The sequence below is a fragment of the Nelumbo nucifera genome, chromosome 6, assembly GCF_055504915.1.
Source record: "Nelumbo nucifera cultivar China Antique chromosome 6, China Antique-T2T, whole genome shotgun sequence".
In the NCBI taxonomy this organism is placed as follows: domain Eukaryota; kingdom Viridiplantae; phylum Streptophyta; class Magnoliopsida; order Proteales; family Nelumbonaceae; genus Nelumbo; species Nelumbo nucifera.
The window spans coordinates 28853356-28871824 of record NC_142654.1 but is presented as its reverse complement, the minus strand read 5'-3'; the positions used below and the strand labels follow the sequence as shown (position 1 = coordinate 28871824).

General features: G+C 42.6%; 1 protein-coding gene and 1 long non-coding RNA gene across 2 annotated transcripts; one reads left to right on the top strand and one right to left on the bottom strand.

Moving 5' to 3' along the window:
- The first annotated feature begins 437 nt into the window (after positions 1-437).
- Positions 438-6765, top strand: LOC148790713 (uncharacterized). The gene is made up of 2 exons (XR_016077386.1): positions 438-2296; positions 2378-6765. It is a non-coding gene; the product is annotated as an uncharacterized LOC148790713 (long non-coding RNA).
- Positions 6766-8771: 2006 nt separating this feature from the next.
- On the bottom strand, positions 8772-12065 carry LOC104598510 (F-box protein At5g51380-like). The gene is made up of 2 exons (XM_010260612.3): positions 10676-12065; positions 8772-9465 (listed from the first exon to the last, which is right to left on the bottom strand). Exons 1-2 carry the CDS (start codon positions 11884-11886, stop codon positions 9183-9185), a joined length of 1494 nt encoding a protein of 497 aa, XP_010258914.1. The 5' UTR covers positions 11887-12065; the 3' UTR covers positions 8772-9182.
- Between the last annotated feature and the right edge of the window lie 6404 nt (positions 12066-18469).

Genomic DNA, 18469 nt, shown 5'->3' with positions numbered 1-18469 from the left:
ATTGCCAAAATCAGGGTTAGCTAGCTAGTAACAGGTGGTAGTCTGGAAGCATTATATTATTGGCTGCAATTTGAAAATCCCATGGTGTGGTAGAGATTTCTATTGATGCCATAATCATTGGAGTTGAGTTGAAATCAGCCCCCACAAGATAGTTTCCCACAACATCCCACAGCACATTTCCGCCGTGTATTGAAAACATTTCCCAACGATTCCTCATCATTTCTAATATTATCACTGGGAGATGTTTCCAATTCATGGCGAGGATGTGCCGTGGGGTGTTGTGGGAAACTATCTTGTGGGGGGCTGATTTGAACTCATTGGAGTTGGGCCCCTGATGATACAATTGGAGTGGAGTCAGGATACTTCAAATTGTTTATAGGAGCCAATCTTCACTCTCTAACAGCTGACCCCAAGCAAGTTGCACGGGGTGCATAGACGTTTCTTCTGTTAATGGAGGAAAAATCCAAATCCAGATTGTTTTTAAGTGCTCGGTTGCAAGAGGCTTCAATATCTCTTTACAACCTCTTTTGTTTGCCTTTAATATCCATTCTTGCTTAGAAATAAAGGTTGTAGCAAGTAGCAACCAACTTGAACCTAGTAAGAGAAAAATCGAAGAGCCCAAAAGGTTTGCATGAATAGAACATGAAAAAGAACAATGAAATCTAGGATTGCGAGACAGGCAAAACTCCAGTGCTCTTGATTATTGGAGATCATCACTTCACTGCAGTCCATCCCAACCCTGGCTTTCTTCAAAGTTCAAACTTCTGCAATTGCCCAAAAGATGTATTACTACAAGATTCCTTGACTTTGTTGTGAGAATGGCTTTAGAACGACCAAAGGCTCTATGTGCAATAGATTCCTTGATTTGAACCTTTTCTGGTTGATTAAGTAAATCTCTTGGGTTTACTTGATCCAGTTGTTTCAAGCTGGGACCAACCTCAACTAATAAGGCAAGTTATATATCTTATTTGTTATGAGGTCGGCTCCAACTTGAAACAACCCAATCCAGTAAACCTAGGAGGATTTATATGGTGACGTTGCATTGGCATTGTGTGTTGGGTTCATCAATATAAATCTGTAAGAGAGAGAGAGGGAACTTGAAATGTTTTGAATTGATTGATACAAATTGTTTCCATGCACAGAGTGGGAAAGGACAAACTTGTCCAATGGAGCTAGAGCTGCCAATGGGTTGGGTCTTGGAAGAGTGAAAATACATATATGTGTAATGCAAATGAAAGTAGATTGTACCTGGATCGGTTCAGTTTGGTTTCATGTACTTGGACTAACCGAGCTGACCCTGTTCGGTTTATCTATTTAATCAACCAAAACCAATCAAGAAATTTGTAAAACAGTTTGGTTTCATTTTGGATGGGGCTAGATTATCTCATCACAATAACAAGTCCACGATTCAAAAGATGCAGAGCACTGGTGGTAGAGACTATCCGTTGAAGTTGGACCGAATGCCTAAAAACATTATCAATTGAAGAGAAGATTAGATAGTCAACAGTGGTCCGTTTTCATTTCTTCTCATGAAAGACACACGTTAGGGACAAAAGGGTTTCTTTTTTAGGATAAGTGGACTGCAATTCACCTCAGAAATCTGAATTACGGCCCCCTCCTAGTCTACTAGTAGCCCCCCTATAAACCACATCCTGCCCATAAATTTGACATCAATCTGTGGGCGAGATTTAGTCCACTCTTAGAAATCCTAATTCCACCCTACCCCTATCTTTTTCGTTTAACATGGATTGTAGAGATCGCCTAGAGCCTCTGGTACCTGTAACATACTTTGCCAACTGCATGGGGACTTGTGTAGTGATGGGCCTGATGGCTGAGAGGGCTGATTTACTGAGACAAGATGGGATTGTCGTCGTAGCACAGCTGATTGAAGACTCAATCAATGGTTTGAACGACGGAACTTTGGGTTTCACGCTTGTTGTCTTCTGGGGTTGAGGGGAAGATTTAGGCTGCTGGGTCAGCACGATGGGGATATGCAATTCAGATTTTGGATGGGGGAGACCAAATAAGGTGGAGTTGGCGTCTGTGGTTCTCCTGTAGGTTCAGTAGGGAGAGACCCCATTACTCTTGACTCTGTGGTTCTGCCGTCAACCACTCATGCCCTGCTATCCTTCCCAAACCAATTGTCCTTGACCCTAACTCGTCTTCTGATTCCTGGGTTCATTCTCTCCTAATCTCCAATAGAAGGAGATCATCTTCAGCATCTCAGCCCTGATTGTAATTCGTGCTGCCATCGTGATTGCCTGGTGTGGTTGTTCTCACTGTCCTCAACCTCCAGGTACGGTCATTCTACTTCTTATCTGCTACAGCCCTCACACTATCGAGTAGAGATGAGTTCAGCCAATCTCCCTGATTTCAGTGTTGGTGCCATGCCCTGCTCAACAAGGATTGTTAACAGACCGCTACAACTTCAGCGGTGCTCAGAGACGGTAATCCAGTTGCCATCAAGAAGCTTACCGTGTCGAGCCTTGTTTAGTCCCAAGAATATTTCAAGAGAGAAGTAAAGAAGTTGGGTAAGATAAGACATCTAATCTTGTGGCGCTTGAAGGTATCCAACCACCTCCTCTCCCCCTGTGTTTTTATTTTTTATCTTCTTTGTTTAACCTCATATACATACAGCCACCCCTACAACTCCAGCAGCGGCAATGTTTTTGTGAACACTTCAAAGGGTCCCTCGATTTCATCAAGGTGTAGGTTAGATGGGTCATGAGCTGTTTTCTAACACTCGGGAGGGGAGTTTCTTGTTGATACCCTCTGGCTTTGACGGTGAATGATGTACAACACTAACTAGTGTGAAAATTTAAAAGAAAATAATGGATAAAATAGTCTTTTCATCTTTCCATTAACAAACGTTAATGATAATGAGGTTTAGACACTTGTCAAAAACATTAAGAGTAGTATTTTTGAACTGTAATCCCCCTTAGAAATAATAATTAAACAATAAAGATAAAACTAATCAATTAGTTAAATAGCTAATTTAAGAAATTTGCCCTTATTATAAATTGGTCAGGACAAGTAGGAGCTAGTGTAATATTGTGAAATGACCTGATGTCATAATCCCAGCAATATTCAATGCATTAAACTACGGTTTGGTTTCGGTTTATAACATAAAAAACCACAACTGAACCAAAGCATCTGGTTTTGCATTTTCTTTTTTTCAAACCGAGACCGCATCAATTTTTCTTGAAAATTGACCATTATAACATTTTCTGAACAGCCCTAATACAAAATTGAGGGATACAAAATAATACAAAACACAAGGTTTTGTACTGTGCATATTTGTATTTGTATTTTTTTCAAGGCTCAATTTGAAAAGAGTACAAAAACAAATATGTACAGTATAAATACATATAGAAAACAATACAAAACAGAAGGTTTTACACTCTACATCTTTGTATTTGTAATCCTTTCAAACATAGCCAATCATCAATGAATTGGGATGGCTATAATGTGGATTCAACAGCCATAATGTTAACCCAATCATCACCTCCACGATCATCAGAAATCTTCTAAAATGCCTTATAGTTACTCTTTTGATCTATCTTAGGTGGTTTAATCTTGCATTTATTGATTTCATGACCTGATTGCTTATAGTAATTACAAAAATTATGTTTCTTGTAGCGTGAAAAATATGTCAGAACTCCTTACATTTTTGTTACCTAACCTGTGAAAATCCTTCAATTGATTGCATGACCTGATTGTTTATACTCAAATTTCTCCTCCCATACTCTTGTATCCTCCTTTCTCCCTGGAAGCACATGAAGATATTGTTTTTGACAGACCTTTCTTCCTCATATCTCTTTATCAATACTAAATCCCCTAAATGGGATCCCTATAGTTGCATCAACAGACCCAAGAATCCAAGATACAATTTTTGCATTGTCAATCTTCCATAGTCGCAATTCCTTCACCTGATCATCATTAGGTTTGGGCTATATCCTATCAATATGGCCCCAGAGACCTCTACCCTCAGCAACAAACTGAAAATAAAACCTTCGTTTTTTTTAATAAATAAAATGAAAAATGAAACCTCCATATTGGATAATTAGATCTATCTAATTTCACAAATATTGCAAAAAGTGAATCACCCTTCTCTATGATATCATTAGCTACTTTTTTAGAAATTTCAACATCATCTACACAAATTCAAATGTAAATCTGATATGGTTAAGATCAAACACACTCACACTAGTCCACCTTCCACAGGAAACAGCCCAATAAGATCCCCTACAAAAGCACAAATATTGAACCTAGAGATAAAAAATCGACACTCCCAGTCACTACTAGCAGAAAGCATAGGCTTAAGCTCAGGTTTCTGGTACTCAAAGTTGTATGCAGCAACAGTCATACAGAAGTAGCAGATTACAACTTGAGAGAACAAATTCTCAATTCAGCAATAGCTACAGTCCAAGAACAGAACCAATTAGGATAACCTACCTCATTGTATACCCAGGAGATCCAGATCATAGGAGTCTTTATAGAAACCAAAAACAAAATAATGTGGAATCTCTCCACAATCGCAAGTATAACTGACCCAATGAGAAAAAGAATCAAATAAGATCTGTAACAGGGCTTTTTCCCAAGCCCGAACTATATTGTTATCCCTTTCCTCCTGATCGTACAGCTTTAGAGATACAAAATTTCAATTGAGCGCCTGGGATACTCTCTTGATGTCAAGAGGATGCTTTAAGTTTAAGCTTCCAAACCTGCTATGGTACCATGTCAGTCATGCAGGCTGTCAGAAAATTATAAGAAAGAGGGATTGGAAAGTGCGGCCTGTCTAAGATCGGTTTCAGTGCTCACAAGACCGTGCTCACACCGTTCGTGCAGCCTTTTACAGCCGTGCATTGGGAATATCTCCATACTATATTTTTTTTCATGGGGAGATATTCCCAATGTAAGGCTGCAAGGGACTGTGCGAATGGTGTGAGCATGGTCTTGTGAGGACAAAATCCAATTTCGGCCTGTCTAATTCAACTAACCCAAGAAAAAAAACAACACTTATATTAAACTCATGTAAATTTACATCAATACCCTTCTAGATGCAGCTCATATAAAGAACAATGATATGGTACAACTGATGTACATTAATATGGTATAGAAATATGGAAATGAAGTGCCATGGACATTGTTTTCTGGTTAGACATGCTAGAGCTTTGGGATCTAGTTTGAACTAAGGGTGATTATGGGTCAGGCCAGGCTGGCCTTTGGGCCTATGGCATCTAATAATAAAAATTTAAATACTTAGAAATTTTAAATTAAATAATGTAGATAATACATGAAAAAATATTACACAACGCCACAAGCCCAAGCTAGGCCAGGCTTGGCTAGGCTTTGGGCCGATAGCACAAAAATAAGGCATGGGCCTCATTAAATTTCTAGACTTGGCTTGACTTGGTTTTCCTATCCTTTTATAGATGGAGGCAAGACCTTCATTCCCATTCCTGAGCAATGTGAGACTTGGAACAACACTCGATAGTGATCCGTTGAGTATTGTCCCAAGTCCCACATTACTTAGGAACAGGAATGAAGGACTTGCCTAGGACTCTAGGAGGACAAGGCTCATATTTGAGTTGACTCGTGTGTTGACTCATGAATATGTATATGTTAAAAGTTTTATGTTTTATATAAAATAAAATATAATTGCACATATATAATATATAATATATTATAATATAAAAATATCACGTGTGTATAGGATTCCCAAGTCAGAAAATAACAGGCTGACTCCTTATCTCAAGAAAACTTTAATTTGGGGTAAACTAAGATTGAGGGAACCATTGTAGAGAAAGTGAGAAACCAATGCAGAAAGTGGAAAAGGAGGTGGTCAACTTTTTGCTGTTTTTTGTTGTACAGCATCTTGTGCAGTTCGGGATTTGTCCCCTTTATTTACAATGCTCAAGATGAAGCTATAAAATGTCTCACTTTAAGCTGGAATATGTTAGAAAGCAACAACTTGAAAACAACATAAAACTAATTATTTGACAGCTGACACCATTCTTCATCAAAACTTGGACAATTGCTTGATTATTGTTAGGGTACAAGGACCAAAAGAAGCAGAAGAGGAATGGATAACATATATGTCATTGGTAAGGGTGCAAGTCAGGCCTGGTTAGGTTGGGTTGAAGTCAAACCCTAGCCCAAGGCATATGCTAGAGGTGAGGCACTGCCAAAATGCCCTAAGGCATATGCTAGAGGTGTATGCCTCATGCACACCTCATACAAAAAGACAAAGAAAGAAAAGGTAAAAGGAAGGAAAGGAAAAGAAAGAGAAGAAAGAGAAGAAAAAAAAGTGAAAAGAAAGAAAAGAAAGGAAACAGAAGGGAAGGAAATAGAAGGGGAAAGAAAGTTTTGGCTGAGGGCTCCGCCCCCGAACCACCTTGGCTGGGGGAACCCCTCCCCCACCCTCCAAAACCCTTTTCAATGTAGCCCAATTTTGTTTTTTGTGCTGGGAGTCTTGTCGGCCAGTGTTATGCATCTTAGTTCTTCTTGATATAAGACATCTTTCATAAAGAAGAAGGTTGGGATCCTCCTTCCTCTTCCACTACTTGCATTCTAAACCACGCCTCACACCTCCAGGTAGCAAAACACCTTGCATCATGCCTCCGCATTTTAAAACATTGGTTTCAAATAATTGAAGTCTATTATGAATTATGATAGACCTATCAAAAAATCAGTAATGGTAATATGGCACGAGGGTTAGGGCTTAAGAACTAAGATAAATGGATTATTATAATATGTAGCAGGACTATAATACATGTGTATATTAGTAATAGTAGAGACTGGTTTGGCTTGCCTGAGGAGTCAACCCTAAACCAACCTGAATTGGAGTTGGTTGGCAAAAGTCAACCTTGACCCTAACCCAAATGTCAACTTGACCTGGGTTGGGTTTGGGCTAACCCAGTCCAAGTTGCAGACTCATTGGATCTATTTCATGTTATTCATCATGGTAGTTTATTATGAATCAAGGACAAATGCAATTGATAGGAAGTCCATTGTATCAGTTGTCATGAGAAGGCAATTACAGCAAAGAAGGCAACTTACCACTTACCTAGAAAGTCCTAGCTCTTGTACGCATCCTTGAAAGTGTCCACATTTGACTTCAAGATCTAGGTCATTACTACTTACCCAGAAAGTCATAACTCACCTTCTACCGAGCATAGAAATGGATGAAGAAAAGGAAATTCATTCAAATGGTTCTAAAAAGCTTTATGAATACTTCTTCCTGGAATTTCTACCACTTCCTGCACGATAAAATTCACAAGAAAAGAGGATGGCATTGATGGATACCCTAGGTCTTGACAACCTCTGTATGTGAGGCCATAAGGATCTCCTGTATGGCTAGTTTTCAGAATCTTCACTAAAGGAAGCCATAGGAGAGCTGGAGAATCACTAATAATGTATGGGAATGTGTGATAAAAAGGGTTTTGATGGCAGGTTTATGGGTGTCAGTTTGGTGCCAAAAACAACAAGGTTTCAAAAGATTACCTCAGAGTTTCAGTAATCCTTCGAGCTTTCCATGTATCTAATTGATGAAAATTCCCCTCATCTGATTTTCCAGTAGATTCATTCACCTCTTTGCACTGATACCAATATATCCATTTCCATGCATTAAAGTAACTCTTACCCTCTTAGTCGAGTGGTGTTTAACAAAGTGGCAACTTTTTATGTAAGAAATTATCTGGCAAGATCATTCCATAAAGAATTAGTATAGCACATTGTACAGGTCTCCACTCTCTAGCAACTGCATTACCAACTCTTTTTCAATAGTTCAGTGGAGAAAGGAAAAAAATAGCAAAGAAAGCCCATTATTTTCACATAAAAAATTGAACCGTTTATCAAAATGTAAAATCTTCCATTTTAATGACTTCTACATATTTCTTCAATAAATAGCATTTTCTCTCATTGCAAGGAATAACATTTCCCTACTTATTCGGAAAGTACAACCAACCTAATCTTAGTATAAAGAAACAAGGTCAGGGAGATCAGTAGCACAGTTTAGAGCACTTACAGATCACCACCACAAACAAGTATCAAAACCAACCGACCAGCTGGAGAAGTGGCAATTGCACCATGACCACATATAACTTCATCCTTCTAATAGTAGTTAAAGGCATAGTTCAACAGGATGGGAGTAGCCAGGGTAATCCAGGACCTTCGGGTATAGGAGGGGTCCTAAGAAATAAGGACAGCAACATAATCTCCTTATTTTCAGGACCAGTGGGAGTGGGTAACTCTAGAAGAGCAGAGATACTAGCTTCCGTACAAGGGATTCAGATTTCAAACTAGCTTGGGGGGGCACTTATTAATTAAAGGTGATTAACAGGTGGTGGTGGGACCCCTGAACCCAGATTCTGCCATTTGGGGTTAGAGATCTCCCTAAAAATGTAAATTGGCTGACTAGCAACATGACAGTTAGTGTTCAGTGGGTGAGCAGATCGGCAAATGCTATAGCTGATTCATTAACCAAACAGGGGGCTTCTTGGGACTGTCTGTATTGGACAACCTTGTAACTTATTCAAATTAAATTTGAGAATCTATCTTTAGTTTTTCCGAAGAGGTTGCACCTCGGGTCTCTTCTTGGGATGCTTGTAACTCTTTACTTTCTGTGATTAATAAATTTCTTCATTCATAAAAAAAAAGACATAGTTCAACAGGATGCAGTGCAGAAAGAAGGGGGCTGATCCCTGTGACGACTCAACAATAAAAATGTTTTATATAAGCCAATAAGCCATGCCATACATCCAAGGCTGTCAAGAAATAGCTATAAAACGAATGATAAAAATTGATATTAAGATATCCAATTACAATAACCCCTTTAAGTAACTTGTTTCAACTACTTAACAGAAAAGGGATTAATATTCCTAGCCTTGTAAACATAGAACTGTATAAGAGATGCAGGGTTAGGGTAAATACATCAGTGGAGTAATTTCAGCTGGGAAAAGTTGAAGCTCAGGCAAACAAGTTACTCCACATGCAGAAATAATAGGTGAAGAGGGTTTGGCATATTTAAAATGATTATCTCCTTTTGCTGGTTCACTGTAGGCAAAAAAAGGTGAATCGTCTTCTGTTAACAATCATGTTAACTATCTAAAATTGGATAAAATAATGATTATACCATACTGATAGTGTAGTATGAACCATCTGAATGTAAGCTTAGATTCTCATTTTCTGGTAGACTTCACCCTCTTGAAAAATTTACGACCTTTCTTTCTCATTCCCGTCCCTGAAACACTTGATGAAAGAAGAGAACGGGAATCTGGTCTCCACTTCAACTTCTTAAGCACAGAAAACAAACTTGACAGTGCAGGAGTGACTTCATAGTCCTTTATATTGTTACATGAGACTACACTAAGCATTTTAAGCTCCTTCCAATAAAGAACTACAGACTCCAGACCATCTGTTGTTAGCAATGAACATCCTTCCAAAGATAGAGACTTTACCCTCCTGTGAAGAAAGTAATCAGGCAATCAAACCTTCAGTAGGTGAATCATTCTAAAGTAGAAAAACATAACCCCATAATAAAAAAATCCTGATCATTATATTAAATCGCAGTTTGTGCAATCAGCCATAGACAAAACACGCCTATAAATAAAAGAATAGGACCAATGGTGGAACCAGGAGATGTTTGTGAATTTCAAGACTTCTCCATTTGTTGCATTAAATGTAAAGTGTTCTCTATGGAGGCAATGAATAGTAAATCCTAAGTAAGGGTATGTGGCACAGCACAGTCTCCAATCAATGCGCTAAGAATAGTTCCCCCAACCTAAGGCTCTGGTGGAGCCCCAGGCCCAAACCAAATGCAAATTTTGTCTAATACAAGGTCCATGCAAGATATTTTTGGGTATTTTGTTTTCACCTACACGTTTATACACATATATAGGAGAGAAGCACAATTATTTGGGTGTTTACAGAAGAAGTTAGAGTTGTAATTCCAGTTGAGAATATGGTGAAATTTCATATAGGTTCAAGTATGGATGTAAGGATACTGCCAAACCGTGTTAAACCTTGTGCTCTGTGTCCAATTCTTTGCTTTGTTATCCATCTCCTGCTTGTCTTGTTTAAAAGTTAAAACAGTTCTGAGGTTGGAACTTAGAATTCTTTAAGTTGATTAGAAGGATAAATTTTTCTGATGATTATTTCAGTGAAGAGAAAATTTCTACCCTTCAAGTATGTCACTATGTCAATAGAAGTATAGCTGCTCAGTTCAGAGCTACTGAGTGCTATACAAGGGAAAGGACCAAAATGTGATTTTGATGGAAAACATGTCATTCTTCCTTGTCAGTCTCTAGGTTTAGCGTGACCAAGTGCATCTTCAAGGTGGCTTTGAAACAAAGTGTCAGTCATTGAACAAAGGAATATACGGAGTTACAGTCATGAAGCTACTAAAGATGTAAAAATAAACACACCATCATTTGAACTCCTTTTTCCTAACCATTATATATACAAAAAAAAAGAAGAAGAAAAAGTACTGCAGCGGATAAACAATAAGAATCAAATCTATATACAAAAACTGAAGATCCAACGGCATGCATGTTCTTGTACAACCATGGTTCACCAATCAAATATTTTTTTTTTTCTTTTGCAAATTCGATGTGTAAAAGTATAGGGCATATTGCAGTAGAAACTAGAAAGAACTGAACACATTAATCAGTACCTGCAAATGCTTGCAAAGTAGAACATCGCATTATCCAAGCCCCAACAGTCCTGAAACACGATCTCTCTGACACCCTGGCAAACGAAAAACAATGACTTAAGGCTTTTACGATCCCGGATTTGGCACCTCTGCAGGTGCAACCGTTCAAGGGTCTCGCAAGACCCCAAATACTCAGCCGGCCCGGGGTTCGAATCGATCTTCTTACATGATTGTAGCCTTAATGTCTTCAAATTTCTACAGAATGACAATCCTGCCATCCACCCTTTATCCATCCTGTGGTCGGACAGCGTGAGCTCCTCCAGCATGTCGCAGCATTGGCCAATGGCTTTGATCCCATCGTAACTCCCCTCACAACCGATCAGCTCAAGCTTCACCAGCCGCTTACACCCGTGCGCCAAGATCGTGAGACCGATATCAGAGACCACCGAACGGTAACAACCATACGCATTACCAATCAATTTCAAGATCTGGAGGTTCTGACAGGCGGCAATCCCACGCAACGAGAGATCCGTGCAGCGGTGCAGCTCCAATTCCTGCAAATTGGGGCACTCCTCGGCGATACTCGCCAACCCAATCTCAGTGGCACCGATTAGAACAAGCTTCCGAAGATTAGGGCATCCACGGGCAATAACTCGTAGTCCACGATCAATTGAAGCATGCGGGAGTAAATTCTCTTCGTCGATCAAGTTGAAGCCATTGGACGAGAAATCAGAATCAAGGTGAAACGAGACGAATTTATGGGTCAAAAATATGCCAGAATTCCTAGGTGCGTCAATACATGCCGGGACGAGATCAACATCGGTAAGATTGGGGAAACGAGAAACAAGGCGACCGGATTCGAGAAAATCCCAGTCGAAGAGCTTGAGGGAGCGAACAAGGCGGCCATGAAGAATTAGCCATCTCTTGCATACAAGAGAATTAGAGTTTCTCTGTGAGTCGGGAAGCTTAGAGAAGATTCGAAGGAGAAGCTCGTCGGATAACAGAGCGGTCAGATCGTTGGAAGCGCCAAAGTATCGACTTTTCTCCGGCCAGATTCTTGGTGACCTCTCGTCATAATCTTCTGCCGCGAAATCTGATGCAGAAGCTGAGCTTAGAGATCGAAAGTGCAGCGTACGAAGAAAACGTTTGATAGCTGGATCTTTGAACCAGAGCTCTGGCAAGCTTGGAGGTCTTCTCAATATCTTGCGTTTTCTCTTTGGTGTAAGTTGCATTGACGGTTAGCGTTTCGACTTTCGAGTCCAAGGTATGATTTGATGCCTCTCTCTCTGCTTCTACTTCTGCTTAACTGCATCGCCTCGATCCCTGTCGCTCTTCTTCTCGCTCCGTGTTTCTTCTGTTTTGCGTCTTCTCTCACTTTTCTCTTTCTCTATCTGGCTTTTTCTTAATTCTTATTAATATTAAGGGATCCTTAATTTTCTTTTTTTCATATATTTTTCTTTCTCTGGGATATATCTGAATCTGGATCTGATGGCTGATGCATAGTAACGTGGGTCCCTTGATTTTTGTATCATCTAATTGTTGTTACACATTCTAGAGCTTTTCATTTTGTTTTTTCTCTGCCATTCGAAATGGTCATTCAACCTGGGGCTTGGCCTTCGCGATTATTACGAAAATGCCAAGAACTTTGAATTTCTGTTGCATCGTATCGATGTAACAAACGCACTAACGCAGCATAAAACGATACGTCATAATCGAAATACATGATAATGCGAAGGTTTTGACCAATAAAAACGCCTAGCATTTCCATTTCCGATATCATGTCTTCGACATTTTTCGTAAATTACATATGACTAGTCTCACTCTAATACTCCAAACTCTTAAGGTGGCGTTGGAAAAGATATTAAAAATGTTTGAAATATGAAAAATTAAAAAGATATTAAAAGTGATTGAAATTTGAAAAGAGATATAATTGTTTTTTTTATTTTTATAGGTTCTGAATAAAGAAGATTGTTTGTATTGGATTAAATCTTTGACATTTGAAATTTACTAATTTTATTATTTTACCCTTAAATTAGACTATTCAATTGTAGCGGCGAGAGAAAAAGAATAAGAAAAGAGAGAGAGAAGGCGAGAATTCGTCGTCGCTAGTTCATCGAAGGAGTTGTAGCGATGAGAAGAAGAAGAGAGAAAGAGAGAGAGAAGGCCAGAACTTGTTGTTGCTAGTTTGCCGGAGGAGTCACTTGCTACCGTTAGTTCGTCGCTCTGTCAAGTGGAGAAGATGAACGATGAGATGGAGAAACGCAAGTAACATTTTCAAGGGTATTTTGGACTTTTGACTAGGTTTGAAATGCACTGAACGCATTTAGTGCCTGACCCATGTCTTATTATTTCAGATCTGAAAATAATTTTCAAACCCAAATTCAGATACACTTTAAAACACCTCTCACGTCTGAAAAACAACATTTTTAGACTTTAGAGGTCTAAAAAGTGTATCAATCACCACCTTATAATAATATCTAAATTTTTTGAAAATTGAATGTAATGTTAATTGAGGTTAGATGGCATGTGATATGGCTCGGGGTTGATCTGGTATGGCCTACGACCTGAACTAATGTGGGCCTATGCCATGTCGTGTTGTGTTGCAAGTCCGCAAGCCAAATCTTGGGTTAAGCCATATTTTCTAAAAATTTTGAAAAAAGTAATGAACCTGGGGCCAAGTTAAGTCAGTCAACCCTAATCCAACCTGAATTGTGGAACCCCCAATTCTAACCCTAACCTAACCTGAAAAGTTTTCAGAGTGGGCTGGGTTTAGGTTAGCTTGACTTCTCTACTTCCTTTGGACAAATGTTTCTATTTTCTAGACTCAAGGGTTGGGATAAATTTAATTTTAACATCATTTTTTGTAATATGACATACATACATACATAGACTCAAGGGGCCAAATCTTGGATACGCCCCTACCGGCATATCGGGCATATCGATATTTTGAACCTTGGTAAAGGTAAATTGGTCTCAAAAATATTAAAAAAAAAGGTAGTTTTGGAATTTTTAAAAAATTTAAGTTGTGCATGTCATAATGTGATGCAGATAATTGACAAACTACTAACGATAGGTACTAAATTGGCAATTTTCTAGAGTTCAAGTATTATAGTTGCATGTATTGAAGTTCAAATACTAAAGTGAGAATTGCCCCAAAGTACAGGGTACTAATATGCAATTCACCCTTTTTTTAAGTTTAATTAGTATTTGGCATGGGAGGTTAGGAGTTTGGTGGACAAACCTGAGAATTCTTGGGTTGGTTTAGCTCACAAGAATAAGGGTTTAGAATTGGAATTTTAATGGACCATTCCAATTCCAACCATTTGATTAAGAGAATTGGACCATTCCAATTCCAACCATTTGATTAAGAGAATTGGAACCCAATTCCCATTCCTAATGGAATGACATTCTCCCATTTGAGGGAATGGCCATTCCCTCCTCCCTTGGGAATGATAATCAATTTCAATTGATTCCAATTCTGATTCCCATTCCCATCTGAACCAAATAGGTGGGGGGGGGGGGGGGGATGGGTCATTCTGATTTCCATTCCAAGAAAATCCAAATTTGACTATAAACCAAACAGACTCTAATTGTCCACAAAACGTTGGTATTTTGGACTTGGGTTCCCATCGAGAGTCCTGCCTTGAATGTTAGGAATTGATTTAATTCTTCTATCCCCAACGCCGTAAAGTTGCAATTTGGGCCAATTTAGCTCATTGGATTGGGATGAAGTTAAGTTTAGGGTTAGGGTTGAAGAGTATGAACTTGATTTAACTTCAGGTTGAGATAGAATTGAGACCTTGGCCAATCCAATCTAACCCAAACCTGAATTAATTTCATATGTGTTATAATCATGATAACAATGTCATATTACAAATAATGATGCTAAAATTAAATTTATCCCAACCCTTGAGTCTAGAAAATAGAAACATTTGTCCAAAGGAAGTAGAGAAGTCAAACTAACCTAAACCCAGCCCACTCTGAAAACTTTTCAGGTTAGGTTAGGGTTTGAATTGAGGGTTCCACAACTCAGGTTAGATTAGGGTCGACTGACTTAACTTGGCCCAACTTGCAACCCCATTGAGCCCCTTCCCCCCATTTGCAAATCAATCCACATTTTACCCAATTCTGCTTCACTTCAAAATGGATCTAAACAATGGAATGTGGTGATTTACAAATGGATTGATGAAGGGAGATTTGGCCCGACCTCGTGCTCGCCCGACGCGTGGTAAAGGCAAGCAGCTCGGGACAGTAGAGCACCCAAAGCGAACATCGGAAGCAAGTCAAAACTCACTGCCAAACCCCAACTCCAGATCGTTGTGTTTAGTCCGAGCTCCTTATTAAAAGCGAACTCCCTGTTAAAGGTCCCAGCTCCCTAAAACCCGAGCTCCCTGAGTCCTAGCCCGGTACCAGGAGCCCGAGCTCCCTAAAACCCGAGCTCCCTAAGTCCTAGCCCGGTACCAGGAGCCCGAGCTCCCTAAAGAACCCGAGCTAAAGGACCCGAGCTCCCTCAAAATTGAGCTCCCTAAAGAACCCGAGCTAAAGGACCCGAACTCCCTAAAAAACCTGAGCCTCCCAAGTCCAAGCTCCCTACTAGGAGCCCGAGCTCCCTGATAAGAGCGAGCTCCCTCCTGAGAACCCGAGCTCCCTGCGAGGAGTGCGAACTGTACTGGGCCCCAAGCCTCACGAAGCCGACCCGAGCTGACCCATGGCAGCTCGAAGCATTCCAAACCGAACTCAAGACACCTCGCTCGCCACTCCAACACTTCCAAAACACCAGGCCCGCCAGACGTACCCGATGCCAAGGACGTCCCCATCCAAGGGCGGCGTACCTGACTGGTTTGGGATCTGACTCCTGACAGCCGCATCTCAAACGGCTTCCTGCCACCGCCACCTGCGACCGTCGTCACCAGCCGCAGAGACGGCTCCGACAGAAGGAACAGTGACGGTTCTGCCCGACCAGAGGAAGTGACACCCGAACTGACAGGAGTTCAGAAGTAATCATGTCCGACCTGACGGAGGCCTGGAAGTGAGTACGCGAGGTGGTTATAAAAGGATTCTACCCCCCCAGGGAGGAGGTATGCTAACTCTCGCGTTATCTGGTTATTCTTGCCTCTAAAGGATTCTAACTTGAGCTTCGGAGCCCTTACGCCGGGTTCTCCCCGGAGCTTCTCTTCCCCCATTTCAGGTTCCTGTTACTCACTCCAGAGGCAAGATCGTCAACGGCTAAGACCGGCCAGATTGTGCATCATCAATTGGCGCCGTCTGTGGGAACGCTTCAAAAAGCCTCCCTCCAAACTTTCATATCCTTTCCTTCTTCCCTGAAAAACTCATTACTTATGGCCTCATCCAGCAACGCCGGACGCGGCACAGAGACAAACACCACCGGGGAACAGCTCCAAGTTCCCGTGGTGTGTGTAGGGCAGTTCACCATCCCCCTCACGGTGGATGGAATCCCCAATCTGACTACGCCACAAGCAGTGGCACCTATAAGCCTGCCCTCCGCAAACATCTCCTTCCCTCTTCCCATCGAGACCACCTTCACAGAACCGACCGCCATCCCCCTGGCAGCTAGCTAGAATCGGTTGGACAACTTAATGCAATGCATGCGGGCAATGCAAGCCCAGATGCAGCAGTTCCAGCAACACCAGCTTCACCAACACCAAGTGTTGCACAACCTCTCCCAATACCACTATCAGCAGTAGTTTCCCCAACTGACACCAAACCAACCACCGCTTCCACCTCGCCACCCTGCCCCGAAGCCAGTAAAGGCCTCTCCGCAGGATGGGCGCCTTCACCAAGGAAAGGCCTCCAGGCCCCAGAATCCCCAAAAACAGCCAGGCCTCGTCCCCAGGCCGGAGAGAAAGAAAAGTCATCCCCGCCTCACGGCTTGCAGGCGGATCAGGAACCTCGCCCGCGAGGTCAGCACCTCGGGTCTCAAAATCGGAGTCCCCACTGGTGGAAAACCGATTCGGCGCACTGGCAGCAGCGGACTACCAGAGTTCCGAGCCCATCGAGCTCGGCAACACGGAGGCCAGCAGCGCCAGCACAAGGCCCACTCAGCAGCGAAGACGCCGTCAAAGTCGACGAACCGCCACCCGCGTCCTATCCGAGCTCAAAGGCAAAGGCGAGACGAGCTCGGACGAGGTAGGAATCGCCCCGATTCTCTCGGTTCCTTCCCCCCTCGCCTCGGAACTCCTGGCAGTCCCCTTGCCTAGAGATTTCAAGCTCCCGCCCCTAGACAAGTACGACGGATCCTTCGACCCCAACGATCACGTGGACGCTTTCCAGTCCCAAATGCACCTCGCCAGGGCCAGTGAATCATGCATGTTCGTGGCCTTCACCACCACCCTCAAGGGGGTAGCCCGCACTTGGTACAGGAACCTAGCCCCCGGATCGATAAAGTGTTGGGCTCAGTTCGTGCAGGTCTTCACTGCACACTTTGTTACCAGCAAACGGTGCCCCAGAGCAGAGGAAAGCATCTTCGGAGTAGTCCAAAGGGAAGGAGAACCCATACGGGGCTACACCAAACGATTCAACGAGGCATGCTTACAGATACCTCGGTTAGACCCCGCGGTACAGCTCGCCGCAGCAAAAAGAGGGGTGACGCACAAGGAATTCAAGTGGCACATGGTAGCTAACCAGCCCGCGACCGTGGCCGAGTTCCTCAAGCTCGCGGACAAGTTCATGAGGACGGAGGAGGAAATCAACCAAAGAACCGAGGGCGGAAATGAGAAAAGAAAGAGGGACGGCGAGCCCTCTAGCTCAGCCGACTGGAAAAACACGGCCCGGGACCCGAAACCGAACCAGTCGTTCCGAGCTCCCCCGCCATCTCGGACGGATTACACGCCACTGAACACAAGGCGGACCGAGATCCTAATGACGATCAAGGACGCCCCCTTCGTGAAATGGCCACCTCGCCTGAAGGGAAATCCGAACGAAAGAAACAAGAACTTGTATTGTAGCTTCCATAGGGACCACGGTCACAGTACCGAGCAGTGCAATAACCTCCGAGACGAGATAGAGGGGCTCATCCGTCGCGGATACTTAAGGAACTTTGTACAGCACAACAATAACAACAATAAAGCGGATCAACCGGGCGAGCACTTAAAAGACGCCCCGGAGACTAGCAGCAGGCCTGCCGAACCGATGCAGCGACAGCCTCCGGCAGAAAGGCCAATGCGGGGAACCATCCACGTAATTGTGGGAGGTTCAGTGGTGGCGGGGTGCACATCAGCGGCAGCTCGGACCTCAGTTCGCGAAGCGGTCCTCGAGGAGCGGAACCCCCCGAAGAGGCCGAAGACCGAAGAGCCGATCCTTTTCACAGAAGACGACGCGCGGGGAGTTCGCTACCCTCACGACGACGCACTCGTCATTAAACTCAGGATCAGCGACTTCGAAGTTAGGCGCGTACTCATAGATTCAGGCAGCTCGGCGGACATCCTATTCAAGTCGGCATTTGATCAGCTACAGCTGCCAAGGAGCGAACTAAAACCTGCGAGCACTCCCCTGGTGGGCTTCAGCGGGGAGGAAGTCAGGCCCCTTGGGAAGATAATGGTGTCCGTGGAAGTCGGCACATGGCCTTGTGCGGTCAGACTCAGCCACGATTTTCTGGTGGTCGCGACCCCCTCCCCATACAATGCCATAATAGGACGGCCAATCACGCATATCCTGCAGGCGGTGGTCTCTACCTATTATTTGGCAATGAAGTTCCCTACGGACTTCGGTGTGGGGGTAGTGCGGGGCGACCAGCTTGAGTCCCGCAAGTGCTACGTCGCCGCCCTAAAGGGCAAGTCCAAGCCGGCCGGCGACCTC

Excerpts from the sequence above, each read along its gene's own strand:
- LOC104598510 (XM_010260612.3), bottom strand. The coding sequence starts at position 11,886 with ATGCAACTTACACCAAAGAGAAAACGCAAGATATTGAGAAGACCTCCA. Across the intron at positions 9,466-10,675 it reads TACTTTGCAAGCATTTGCAG|GAGGGTAAAGTCTCTATCTT; the intron begins GTACTGATTAAT and ends CTTTCTTCACAG.